Source organism: Nematolebias whitei, chromosome 9, assembly GCF_014905685.2.
Source record: "Nematolebias whitei isolate Nwh7 chromosome 9, NemWhi1, whole genome shotgun sequence".
NCBI classification, from domain to species: Eukaryota; Metazoa; Chordata; class Actinopteri; order Cyprinodontiformes; family Rivulidae; genus Nematolebias; species Nematolebias whitei.
The window spans coordinates 7,754,030-7,767,373 of NC_056506.1; the positions used below are offsets into that span (position 1 = coordinate 7,754,030).

The window sequence follows — 13,344 nt, forward strand, 5'->3', positions numbered from 1 at the left end:
ATATTAATCTCTAAAACTAAACTTAATGCGCACCACAGCTGGCGGTGGTGCAGGGTGGTCGACCCCCCCACCCTAGAATGGAGGCAATCAGCCTGTGGCACTGCTGAGGTGTTATGGAGGCCCAGGATGCTTCGATAGCGGTCTTAAGCTCATCCAGAGTGTTGGGTCTTGCGTCTCACAACTTTCTCTTCACAATATCCCACAGGTTCTCTATGGGGTTGAGGTTAGGAGAGTTGGCAGGCCAATTGAGCACAGTAATACCATGGTCAGTTAACCATTTACCAGTGGTTTTGGCACTGTGAGCAGGTGCCAGGTTGTGCTGAAAAATGAAATCTTCATCTCCATAAAGCTTTTCAGCAGATGGAAGCATGAAGTGCTCCAAAATCTCCTGATAGCTAGCTGCATTGACCCTGTGCTTGATCAAACACAGTGGACCAACACCAGCAGCTGACATGGCACCCCAGTGACTGTGGAAACTTGTCACTGGACCTCAAGCAATGTGAATTCTGTGTCTCCTCTCTTCCTCCAGACTCTGGGACCTTGATTTCCAAAGCCAATGCAAAATTTACTGTAATCAGAGAACATAACTTTGGACCACTCAGCAGCAGTCCCAGGCGAGATGCTTCTGACGCACTCTTGTTCAAAAGTGGCTTGACCTGGGGAATGCGGCACCTGTAGACCATTTCCTGCACACGCATGTGCACGGTGGCTCTGGATGTTTCTACTCCAGACTCAGTCCACTGCTTCCGCAGGTCCCCCAAGGTCAGGGAAATAATGACCTTTATCACAATATGCTAATTTTTTGAGAAGGACCTGTATGCTCCCAATGTTTTGTTGGTCCTTTTTTTTGTAAATAATTACCTTTTTTTGCGGTTTTATTTATTTATTTATTTTTGCATCTTGAGATCTATGACGTCATCAAATACTCAAGTTCTACTCGGGTTCTATTATGTTAATGTCAAGTTTAAAAATTATATACTCGTTCAACCCCTAATATCTATCGATCTATCGATCGATTGATCGATAGATCGATATGTTTTTTTTTTTTATGTCCAGAGGACAAGGTTTAGCTTTTTTGGATCATGGTTTTTAGTGTCCTCAAACCTGATTACCGTAAATACTTACTTGATCAAGAAAATGCAAAAACATTGGCATTATTTATATCCAATAGAATCATGGGATTGCTGTTTTGTTTTTCACAACACACATCAAGACTGACCTGTGGTGTTCTCTGTAGCTCATACAAACTCAGCTCCCAGGTCTTACTGAGGGACTGGATGCCGTTGGTTTGAACGGTCTGAGTCATGGCTGCAGCACTGAAACAAACAAACACTTTAAATTCATTATGAGGAACTGTAATGAGCCGACAGGTTGGGTTAGACCCCAGAGAAGTTAATGGGCCAAACACAGATAATCATGTGCACAGTGACCCCACAGGTCAATTTAGATTGAACAATAACTCAACACTAGGGGTGCACGAATTGCAGTTTTCTGGTTGATCACCGATCTCTAAAAAGTCTGACCTGCCGATTCCAATTTTGGCCGATACCGATTTTGTTTTATACGCAACACTGTGAGGTGTTATAAGGTCACAATGCACCTTCAATTTTCCAATCTTATTATATTGAAAAGCAATGAACAATATAGAAACAATACAAACTTGTTTTAACTGGCCATGAGGTAGTGCTCTGAAGTATAAATGAAGTTTAGACAATTGTTGTTAAAATTTGGGATTAATAAAGTATTTTTGAATTGAATTGAATTCATTTAAAATAAACAAAAGAAACAAAACAAATTAATCAAAAAGAAAACATTGAATGAAAAGAGTGCAGAAAGATGAAAAAAAAATATTACATCTGCTCCTTATTTAAAAAAATATAAAATAACTTTAAACAATAACTTAAATTAATCACTTTAATATCTACTTTAAGGAATAAAAATAATGTTTTGTGTTTGCAGAATTTAATTCTAACTTTAAAACTTATTCAACATTAATAAAACTTAACTCAAGTTGCCTTTTTGGACATGCATGCATATATTTGTACAAATTGTATTTGAGAGGAGATTATTACAGCCTTGTATAAAACCAATGATGATCATGATATCAGAACAGGATTGGTATCGGTTTAGTATTTAGGTATCAGGATCGGATGTAAAAAAAAAGTGGATCGGTACATCCCCATTTAAAATTCCCCTCAGTTCTTTTATTCAATCCATTGAATGTTTTAAGCTGCATTAATCAAAGGACTGACAGCCTGAACGAGCCAGATAAACAACGTGGGACCAGTATATCCAGGATAAAAACAGAGGAGAGTCCAGTTCATAAATGCGGTTTATAGTTACCTTGTTTTAATAGTGTGTTCAGTTTAATTATCAGTTTTTGTGTGACAGTTTTGTGGTGTTGAATAAATAAATAAAATTACAATTAAACCTGATGTCTTCATTTTCAACTTTAGTAACACGCAACATGTTTAGCATCATTTTAATCACATAATATGAATTACATAATGTCCAGATAGCTTCATTTAGCTCAGAGAGCTTCATTATATATCTCAAACTTAAGATAAATACTGCTTATTATTATTAAACTGTTATTATTTAGCACATTTAGATGTTATAGTGCAGCGCGACGTGCGCATGCATCGTTCTATAAACAGTGATATTAGAACTGGATCCGACTGTGTCTTTTCCAACACAGATGTCGGTCACAGCACCTGGACTCTGACGTAAATTAACTACGAGATAAAAATATATTCCATCAGTCGTAGTTCAGAAAGCAGTGTATCCGCCGCCATGTTGACAGAAATATGTCATCTGTCCACGTGTGCGTGTGCGCATGTGGTTTAACACAAAGCCTCAGCAGGAGATGTTTACATTATCAGCAGGCAGTCAGCGAAAAACCTCCACTCTGGAAGGTGGGCTCAGAAACCTCCGGATTCAAAGAGGGGGGGCCACTGGTGTCGTGTAAATGATCAGCAGAACCACAGAGAGAAAGCTGCGGATGCACTCAAAATACGCGCCATGTAAACGACCCCTCTTAGTGGCAAGATATGAAGTTGTCTTCTCATTAAAGAACATGGAGACAAATATTCAGTTTAGGATGATTTATTTGCTATTCCTTCTGGTATTTAGACACAGCAATAAACCAGTAAAGCACAAACAAGCTTGAACAACAAGTGTCCATTTCAAAAGAAAAAAACTCCAACTGAGCTCTGCACTTTACATAGAGCGGTGTGTTCACTAGTGTTGGAAGAGCCATGGTGCATTCAAGAGCATAGGAACTATTAAATTCAGAAAGAAATAAGCCATAACCAAACAACCAAGCTCAGGGGCTGTTTACAGAGCGTGTATTCACAGCGTGACATCAGGGACTGGATGGCTTTAAACTTCTTAAGTATCAATGAAAAGAAGACTGAAGTCATGTTATTCACTCCCAACGACACGATCACAAACCACTGCATCGACCTCTTCGCTCTAACACTGTCAGAAAAACAAAGAGTCACTAATATGGGAGTGATAATGGACCCTTCCCTGAAACTTAACAGTCACGTAAACATGATTGTTAAATCATGTTTCTTCCAACTGAGGCGGCTGTCTAAACTGAAGCCCATATTGTCCAAAAATAACCTGGAGACAGTAATACATGCATTCATTACAACTAGGCTTGATTACTGCAATTCACTCTTGTTTGGTATCAGTCAGACCTCCATTGCACGACTACAACTGGTCCAGAATGCAGCAGCCCGATTTTTAACCAGTACAGGAAAAGAGAGCACATTACACCAGTTTTGGCCTCACTGCACTGGCTACCGGTTCACTTTCGAATCCAGTTTGTTTCGCTTCCCCGAGTGAGGTAGGCACAGGACACGTGCCACGCCCTCACCGCAGCCTCTCCTCCAACGGGTCTCAAAACTAATCCTAGGGCTCAGGTATTACCCGCAGACGTTTCCTAGGACAGTTTTAGTTTTTAAGGCTGTGTTGAGATGATTCACCCAGACTGTTAACTACCTCCGATCCTTGCACCACACCCAACTTTCACCTCGTGCCTCGCCCGACCTAGCAGCCGGAGTGGGGACGTTTGGCAGACGAGGGAGCACAAGTTAACGGAAGCTCATCTCCTGATTTAGCGTTGCAATTGTTAAATCGATCTGGCGATTTTCAGAGCCTAGGCACAAGACTCAGGGGTGTTGTTCTATAATCAAAAGCTAATAAAACTGTTTAAAACCTCCCACATGCTTCTGTTGTTTCATTGAACCAAGTTTTCTACTTCCAAGAACAAAAGGTGTGTTTGAAATAAGAATCCAGAATTTTACGTTTTGCTTTGCTTTTAATCAATAACTTTTGAAGGGGAACAGTGGTATAGCACAATAATGATTACACTGGATTACACAGAGATTAGATGATGAATGATTCTCACTCCTTAGTTCCTTTTTTAGTTGTTGACCTTCCCTGGGCGAGGTAAGTCTCAGTCCCTGTGGATGGGCTTGAAACAGGCGCTTGGATCCCTCTCTGCCCGGCGTCGGACTTCCTTCAGTCCAGCCGGCCACGCCCGGTCTCCCTCAGGAACACAAGTACCCACACAGTTTACCTACTCTCTCTACCTGCCCCAACAGATTATTCCTCACCACAAAGAAGACCCTTCTACAACTCTGAGCAACCAGGTTTTTAATATAATTATTTTTTCTGCTTGTCAATTCATACACCACTGCTAAAATTTGGGATAAGGTTTTAGTAAGGATCAATTTTGAGGAGCGTCCCCTTACCATGTTTTCTGAATCCAGTAAGAAGCAGATTTCCCCATCCCATTTGTTCGGATGTGGGCCACTCCTGGTCCTTGATCTGGTTCAATTTGAAGAAAAAGGGTTTCAGGTTTAATCCGGGCTGTTGAGTTTTGAAGAAATAGTTCCAAAAAAGAAACTTATTCCATCGGTTTCCACCCCAGTTCTTCTCAAGCAAAAACCGTTCAAAATTGCCCTATTAATCCACAATTCATCCAAAGGTTCTTCGGATCTTGTCCTGAGCTCCTTCGCTTTGTGAAGTGGGTCCCCAAACAGCAGAGCTTTCTCTGAAACCCTCTGTTTATAAAGCCTGAAATTTTGACTGACATCTCTCGGCCAGTCATCCCATCAGGCTTAACCCACCCCTTCTGCGCTGGACCTTGGTCCGACTTCACGGGCTTCTTATGAGATTTTGCCAGTCATTCCTTATGCATATTAAAATCTAGGTGTATTTTGTTCAATAATGCACAGTTATTCTGTGCTGTCCCATGCTGATTGGCTCAGAGCTGTATTTTAGGGTTTTTCCTCTTGCGTAACACTCTTGCTCATAACGTCTTTTCCAGAACATTCACAAAGCTACAGGTTTTTTCCATTCAACATTCATCATGAATAAGCTTAAACACAGATTACATTGTAAAATCATAAAGATTACATTCTAAAATCACAGAGTTTATAATATCACTTGATTATCTACTTGTTTATTGACTTTATTATAACCACATATTTCTCATTCATCTGAAACTGGTACTTTTTATTGAAAATAACATTTTTTGCTCTGCTTTCTTCCCTCCGCGTGTGCGTGTCTTAGGGAGCATGTGTGTATGGCTGTGTGAACTTGCGTGTGTGTGTTTCTTCAAGCGGGCCTGCGTGTGTGCATCTTAGTGAGCCCGTGTGTGCGCTCGTGCTGCTCCACACATGGCCCTGATCATTCAAGGCATTGAGGCCTACAAACCATGACTTAGCAGAATAACACAAAATAACATAACCCCCCCCCGCTGAAAATGTAAACATCTCCTGCTGAGGCTTTGTGATAAATCACATGCGCACACGCATGCGCGGACAGACGCTATATTTCTATCAACATGGTGGCGGATACACTGCTTTCAGAACTAGGACTGATGGAATACATTTTAATCTCATAGTTAATCTACGTCAGATTCCAGATGATGTGAAAGACATCTGTGTTGGAAGAGACACAATCTGATCCAGTTCTAATGTCATTGTTTATAGAAAGTGGCACGCGCAAAGGTCGCGCTGCACTATACCATAAATGTGCTGAATAACAACAGTTTAATAATAATAAACAGTATTTATGTTAGTGTGTGAGATATATGAACCTCTGAGCTAAATGAAGCTATCTGGACATTATGTAATTCAAATTTAAAATGATGCTAAACATAGCGTGAACACTAAAGTTGAAAATGAAGACATCAGGTTTAATTTTTATTTATTTATTCAACACCACAAACTGTATGTCACACAAACACTGATAATTAAATTGAACACACTATTAAAACAAGTTAACTGAACTTGAAAGGATTGAATAAAAGAACTGAGGAGAATTTTAAATAAATAGTTCATCCAACATCTGTCTTCGACGTCCTCCTGCCCTGCATCTGGGCCGAGCCTTGATCATAACCGGTCCACCTAATGGGAGAGAGCTTCTTCTTATTTCAGGAAAAAATTGAAACTCAGTTGGTTGTTTTGTAACCTAAGTAAATACAAACTAACATTATTAATAACGTTGATTTACCTGCTGTAAAACAGCTACTGATTATCACTGAGTAAAGTCCGACATCGTCGACTCGGTTCTGGTCCACTCAGCGACCGCTGTGGAGCTGTTAGACAAAGCGATCCCGCTTGGAGTCAAATCTGTCGACTCTTATCCAAAATCCAGACAGAATCCAGCTTTAACTTGTTAAATTGTTGTTGTTAGCTGAGCTTTTTACTTCGCAGGAAAGGGGCATGACGAGGCAGCACACATGCACATTAGGTGAAGGTACAAAATTCATAGCGCCATCTAATGACCTGGCATGGTAACTACAGCGGATTCAGGAGGGCGGGGGTGGGGTGTAATCCTCCGGATGCATGTAAACAAAAAATCCGACCGTATCAACGCAAATCTTTTCCTCTAATTAACATGAGAAAAAAACTACGTTTCCACCCATCGTGTCCGTGTAAATAGGGCCTAAAACAGTTAATTTCCTGGAGAACACCAAACATCTGCTTTGTACCAGCTACCCAGTCATTTTAACAGCTTTCAGGAATTTACAGTGCTTTGTTGACTCACAGTGGGAGACCACTGTGAGTCAACAAAGATATCTGCATATCTAAGCTCAGCTTTGTACAAACTGGATTCCAAAAAAGTTGGGACACTAAACAAATTGTGAATAATCATCCCAGTCCCAAAAAGCTCTACAGTGACTGGTCTGAATGACTATCGGCCAGTGGCCCTCACCCCGATAGTCGCTAAATGTTTTGAAAAACTGGTCATGACTCGCATCAAAACAACCATCAACATCAACGAGGACCCTCACCGGTACGCATACCGTGAGAACCGATCAACAGAGGATGCCATCTCCTCTGTGGTCCACACTGCGCTCAACCACCTGGAGCAGAAAAACTCTTACGTCCGTATGCTCTTTGTGGACTTCACATCCGCCTTTAACACCATGATCCCCCAAACCCTGATGGACAAACTATCCACACTAGGACTAAGCCCCTCTATTTGCAACTGGGTACTAGACTTTTTAACAAACAGACCACAGTTAGTGAGGATCCACAACCTCTCCTCCTCCACCATAACCCTCAGCACTGGCTCTCCTCAGGGATGTGTGTTGAGCCCCCTCCTGTTTACTCTGCTCACGTATGATTGTGCAGCTACCCATCCAGGCTGTCACATTGTAAAGTTTGCAGATGATACAGCGGTGGTGGGATGCATCACAAACAATGATGAGTCCAGCTACAGGCAAGAGGTGGAACACCTGGAGAGCTGGTGCAAAGAGAATAACCTTCACATCAATGTGAAGAAGACAAAGGAGATGATTGTGGACTTCAGAAGGAACAAAAACATCTACACCCCCCTGAACATAAGAGGATCTGCGGTGGAAGTGGTCTCCAGCTACAAGTACTTGGGTGTACACATGAATGACAACCTCAGCTGGAGCAACAACACCACCAGCCTGATCAAGAAAGCTCATCAGAGACTCTACTTCCTCAGACGGCTGAGGCGAGCTGGTCTGGGAAGCTCAGTCCTCACCTCCTTCTACAGGTGTGCAGTGGAGAGCATCCTGTGCTCGAGCATCAATGTGTGGCATGGAGGCTGCACAGCTGCAGAAAGAAAAGCTTTGCAGAGAGTGGTGAAGGCTGCACAGAAATCTGTTGGAATCAGTCTCCCCACCATCACAGACATCTACACCTCCAGATGCAGGAAGAGGGCCACCTGCATCATGAAGGACCCCACCCACCCAGCACACACACTTTTTGCCCCACTCCCCTCAGGAAGGAGGTTAAGGAGCATTAAGTGTAGAACCACTAGACTGAGGAACAGCTTCTACCCTGAGGCTGTTAGACTCATGAATCTCTAACTAGAATAATCACTGTGAAAAACCATATCATGTTGCTACTGATCTGTTTCATGTTGCTGCTGATCTGTTTCAATGTTGATGTGTTCATGCGTGCACATCTGCTCACAGACTCATGTTCATGTTTGTGCTGATGTTCAATGTTTTTATGTTATGAGTGCTTAGTGTATATTTAGTTGGTGTTTTTCTTAGTTCATATCTTAGATGTTATTACTGTTTTTCTTATACATTTTATTGTTGGATGTAACTGGGACCTTGTGTACATAATTTCGCTCCACCACATGTACCACCATATGAGGTGCGAATGACAATAAAGAAACTCTGACTCTGACAAAAACTGAATGCAATGATGTGGAGGTGCCATCATCTAATATTTTATTCAGAATAGAACACAAATCACAAATCAAAAGTTTAAACTGAGAGAATGTATCACTTTAAGGGAAAAATCTGTTGTTTCCAAATTTCATGGCGTCAACAAATCCCACAAAAGGTTGGACAAGTCCATTTTTACCACTGTGTGGCATCCCCCCTTCTTCTTACAACACTCAACAGACGTCTGGGGACAGAGGAGACCAGTTTCTCAAGTTTAGAAATAGGAATGCTCTCCCATTCATGTCTAATACAGGCCTCTAACTGTTCAATCGTCTTGGGACTTCTTTGTCGCACCTTCCTCTTTATGATGCGCCAAATGTTCTCTATAGGTGAAAGATCTGGACTGCAGGCTGGCCATTTCAGTTCCCGGATAGTTCTCCTACATAGCCATGATGTTGTGATTGCTGCAGAATGTGGTCTGGCATTATCGTGTTGAAAAATGCAGGGTCTTCCCTGAAAGAGATGACGTCTAGATGGGAGCATATGCTGTTCTAGAACCTGAACATAGTTCTCTGCATTAATGGTGCCTTTCCAGACATGCAAGCTGCCCATGCCACAAGCACTCATGCAACCCCATACCATCAGTGATGCAGGCTTCTGAATGGAGCGTTGATAACAACTTGGGCTATCCTTGTCCTCTCTGGTCGGGATGACATGGCGTCCCAGTGTTCCATAAAGAACTTCAAATCGTGACTCATCTGACCACAGAACAGTCTTCCATTTTGCCACACTCCATTTTAAATGACCCCTGGCCCAGTGCAAACGTCTGAGCTTGTGGAGCTTGCTTAGAAATGGCTTCCTCTTTGCACTGTAGAGTTTCAGCTGGCAACGGCAGATGGCACGGTGGATTGTGTTCACTGACGATGCTTTCTGGATGTATTCCTAAGCCCATTCTGTTATTTCCTTGACAGTGGCATACCTGTTTGAGGTGCAGTGACGTTTAAGGGCCCGGAGATCACGAGCATCCAGTAGAGTTTTACAGCCTTGACCCTTACGCACAGCGATTGTTCCAGATTCTCTGAATCTTTTGATGATGTTATGCACGGTTGACGATGATAACTTAAAATGCTTTGCTATTTTATGCTGGGTAACACCATTCTGGTATTGCTGCACTATCTTTCTGCGCAACAATGGTGGAATCAGTGATCCTCTTACCATCTTGGCTTCTGAGAGACACTGACACTCTGAGAAGCTCTTTTTATACCCAATCATGTTGTCAATTGACCTAATTAGTGTTAATTGGTCTTCCAGCTGTTCGTTATATGCTCAATTTCCTTTTTCCAGCCACGTATTGCTACTTGTCCCAACTTTTTTGAGATTTGTTGACACTGTGAAATTTTCAATCAACATATTTTTCCTTTAAAATGTTACATTAAATTCAAATTCAATTCAAAAATACTTTATTAATCCCAAAGGGAAATTATTTGTTGTTGTAACTCGTTATCCTCATTTCATTAAGAGATGTTATAGATGCGGATGGCTGTAGACAGAAAGGATCTCTTGTAAAGGTCCATCCCACAGTGGATCCTAAGAAACTGGCTGCAGATGCCGTCCGATCCGTCCACCCAGACTCTGCTTGCCTCTTGGTTCCCTCGGTCTGTAGGACCGCCCGAATGCCGGGCAGAACTTCTCCCAGAGTGATGGCCACTTCTCCCAGCAGTCTGCCAAGCTCCTCATCGCTGCGGACAGCCAACTGTAGGTGTCGAGGGACGATCCTGTCCTTCCGCTGTCATGAGCCATGTTTCCTGCTAGTTCCAGGATCTCAGTGGTCAGGCACTCGAGCACAGCTGGCAGGTAAATGGGAATGCGTCCACAGAACATCCTTTTCAACTTATTTGAGATTTGGGGCTGTAGTTGAGATATTATTTGAGCTTTTCGAGATGTTAATCAGCTGCTGTTGGTTGTAGAAAACTGCCTTGTTGCCATGGTTACGCATCATAACAAATGTCCAAAACTAAAAAAGTTTCAGTAAAAGTCCTTCCAGCTGCACAGCATCTGATACCAGAGGAAACAATCATCCAAAAAAAAAGTGATTTACATCCAGAAAAACAGGAATTAAAAGTTTCCAAAAGCAAAATCTCAGAATGAAGTAACAGAGCTGCTCCAACATGCAGCCACCAGGAGCGGCGCAATTCTAGAACCTTTACTCAGATTAAACTTTTGATCTGTCATCTACATTATATTACGAATAAAATATTGACATTTGCCATCTCCATATCATTGCATTCAGTTTTTATTCACAATTTGTTTAGTGTCCCAACTTTTTTGGAATCCAGTTTGTATATTTTGAATTTAAAAAAATTCCACTATTAGGTCCAGAGAGTTTTTAAATAATAAACAAATCAAGTATTAGGCTTCTTGCTTGTAATGCAAAACAGTGCAAAATATATAAAATTTAGTTTTAGCCATATGTTTTAAACAAAGGAATATGTTGTTAACTCTTAACAGATTCCAGTCTTCTCACTTAAGACATGAACAGCAACAGAGCAGCATTTTACACTGAAAACACTTCCCCCTCCAACCCTCTAGTGGGCGAATCCTTCTGCGTTAATGGAGAGCTGACACAAAACGAGTCTGTGGCTTTGACCAGAGGGTCTCGAAGTAAAATCACACAACAGCGTTCTTTTCACAGATCCGAGAGCAGGTTTCTCTAAAGCTGACCAACGCTTACTTTAACTTTAGACGAAAAAAAAAAACCTTTCGACGGAACACAGCGTTTTGTGCATGCGTCCGAATACGGCAACACTACAGCAAGCCGACTGTAGTTAGCTTGTAGCTTGGCTACTTAGCTCTCGAAGAAAAGACTTTAACGCCACTTGCGCAGATTTCAACTCAAAAAAAGTTAACTATTAAATCTGACAGCTCTGATTTTACACTTGAACACCACTTACGCGCAGTTTTAAACCAAAAAAAGTAACGATTAAACTGATAACTCTGATTTTATATCAGACACAGCATTACTACGGTTAGCTGGTAGAAGACAGATCTCTATCGTAGGCTAAATTTCTATCATTTCTACCGTGTACCGTATATATTGCGCATTCCTACCTGGACCTATATCTGGACCTACCATTCTATGTTCATCTGTCTCTCCTTCCTGTCCTCTCAACCAGCCGGTCAAAGCAGATGGCTGCTTGACCTGAACCTGGTTCTGCTGGAGGTTTCTTCCTTTTAAAAGGGAGTTTTTCCTTTCCACTGTTGCCACTGTGCTTGCTCAGGATGGGAGACTGCAACGAAGCCAAGATTCAACTTGTCTGCTGGATTCCTTAGAGAACTTTATTAATTGGCTTTTATGTATGTGAATGTTCCTGTAAAGTGCCCTGAGACAACTTTGTTGTGATTTGGCACTATAGAAATAAACTGAATTGAATTGAAATTGGTCTCCTACACTGAAGCTGACAGACACACTTACTCTGAGAACGTCAGCAGCAGAGGAACAGCAGGTAATGACACAAGCAACCGGTACTATAATTCAAAAATATTAAAGTAAATCTAAGATTAAAAAAATTACTAAAATCAATATAAAATTGAACATATAACTTTGTGAATGAGTAAAAATGTTAGGAGCAACTGTATTAATTTTCTTATTTTAGACTGTGATGCAAACATGACAATGTTTCCTAACATTTTTTTTTAAGGTTCAGACGAGTGAAGGGCCGAGTTTGATCCAATGAAAAGTTCCAGTGCAAGGACTCTCCTAGACCTGGATAGTCTCAGATCCTAGACCTGGGTCCAGTCTTGGATCCTAGACCTGGGTAGTCTCGGATCCTAGACCTGGGTCCAGTCTCGGATCCTAGACCTGGGTCCAGTCTTGGATCCTAGACCTGGGTCCAGTCTCGGATCCTAGACCTGGATCCAGTCTTGGATCCTAAGGGGATGGCTGCTCCAGTCGGGCGGTCCCACATGACGAGGAATCTGTTCCAGTTTGTTTAAAGTCAGAAACTCCACTGGTCTCCATCACTCCTTGTTGAGTTGTTGATCTGGTATTTATTCTGTAGCCCATTATGATCAGCTGCATGGAGTCATTTTCATTAAAAGACATCAAATCACCCACAGTTCTCATCTTGTATTCAGTTTCAACTGTTTTGAATTTCTAATTATAGGCTTTGACTCAGAACTGTGTCAGTCTCCTCCTGGAGGAGGAACATACAGCAACATGCATGTTTTATGTTTTGTACATGTCAATAAAACACTAAACTGGTAAGTTGCCAAAGAACAATCACTACAGCTAGGTTTTATTTATGTGTAGTAAAATAATGTCTAGTAGAGATGACATTACAATGAAACTATTTCTCAGTATTTGAGATTAAACAGAGTATTTTAATTATTGAAATGAAGAAGGTGAAACTTGGTGCAACTGTTTTATTCAAACAAAAGGTCAGCACACGTACATTTAGGAATGCATGTTTCACAACCACACTAAATATACTTGAAAAGCAGATTCATTTATAGAAATGATATTTTCACTCGTTTGTTGCTGTGATGCACGACTGCACACAACTTCTGGACCAAGTGGAGTTGCATCTTCTTGGAGAACCTCACACAGAAATACAACACAAAGGAAGAAAACAATTAAAATGATGATCTTGTTTCAGGGTTTTAAAACAACA

At 41.4% G+C, this 13,344-nt stretch overlaps 1 protein-coding gene across 1 annotated transcript in view; it reads right to left on the reverse strand.

Annotated features, from left to right (window-relative positions):
* rnf2 (ring finger protein 2) overlaps positions 1 to 13,344 on the reverse strand; it is a 51,132-nt gene that overhangs the window by 36,169 nt on the left and 1,619 nt on the right. The window contains exon 2 of the mRNA XM_037682060.1: positions 1,220 to 1,316. Coding sequence (XP_037537988.1) covers positions 1,220 to 1,306 — 87 coding nt within the window. The 5' untranslated portion in view covers positions 1,307 to 1,316. The remainder of the gene's footprint in view (positions 1 to 1,219; positions 1,317 to 13,344) is intronic.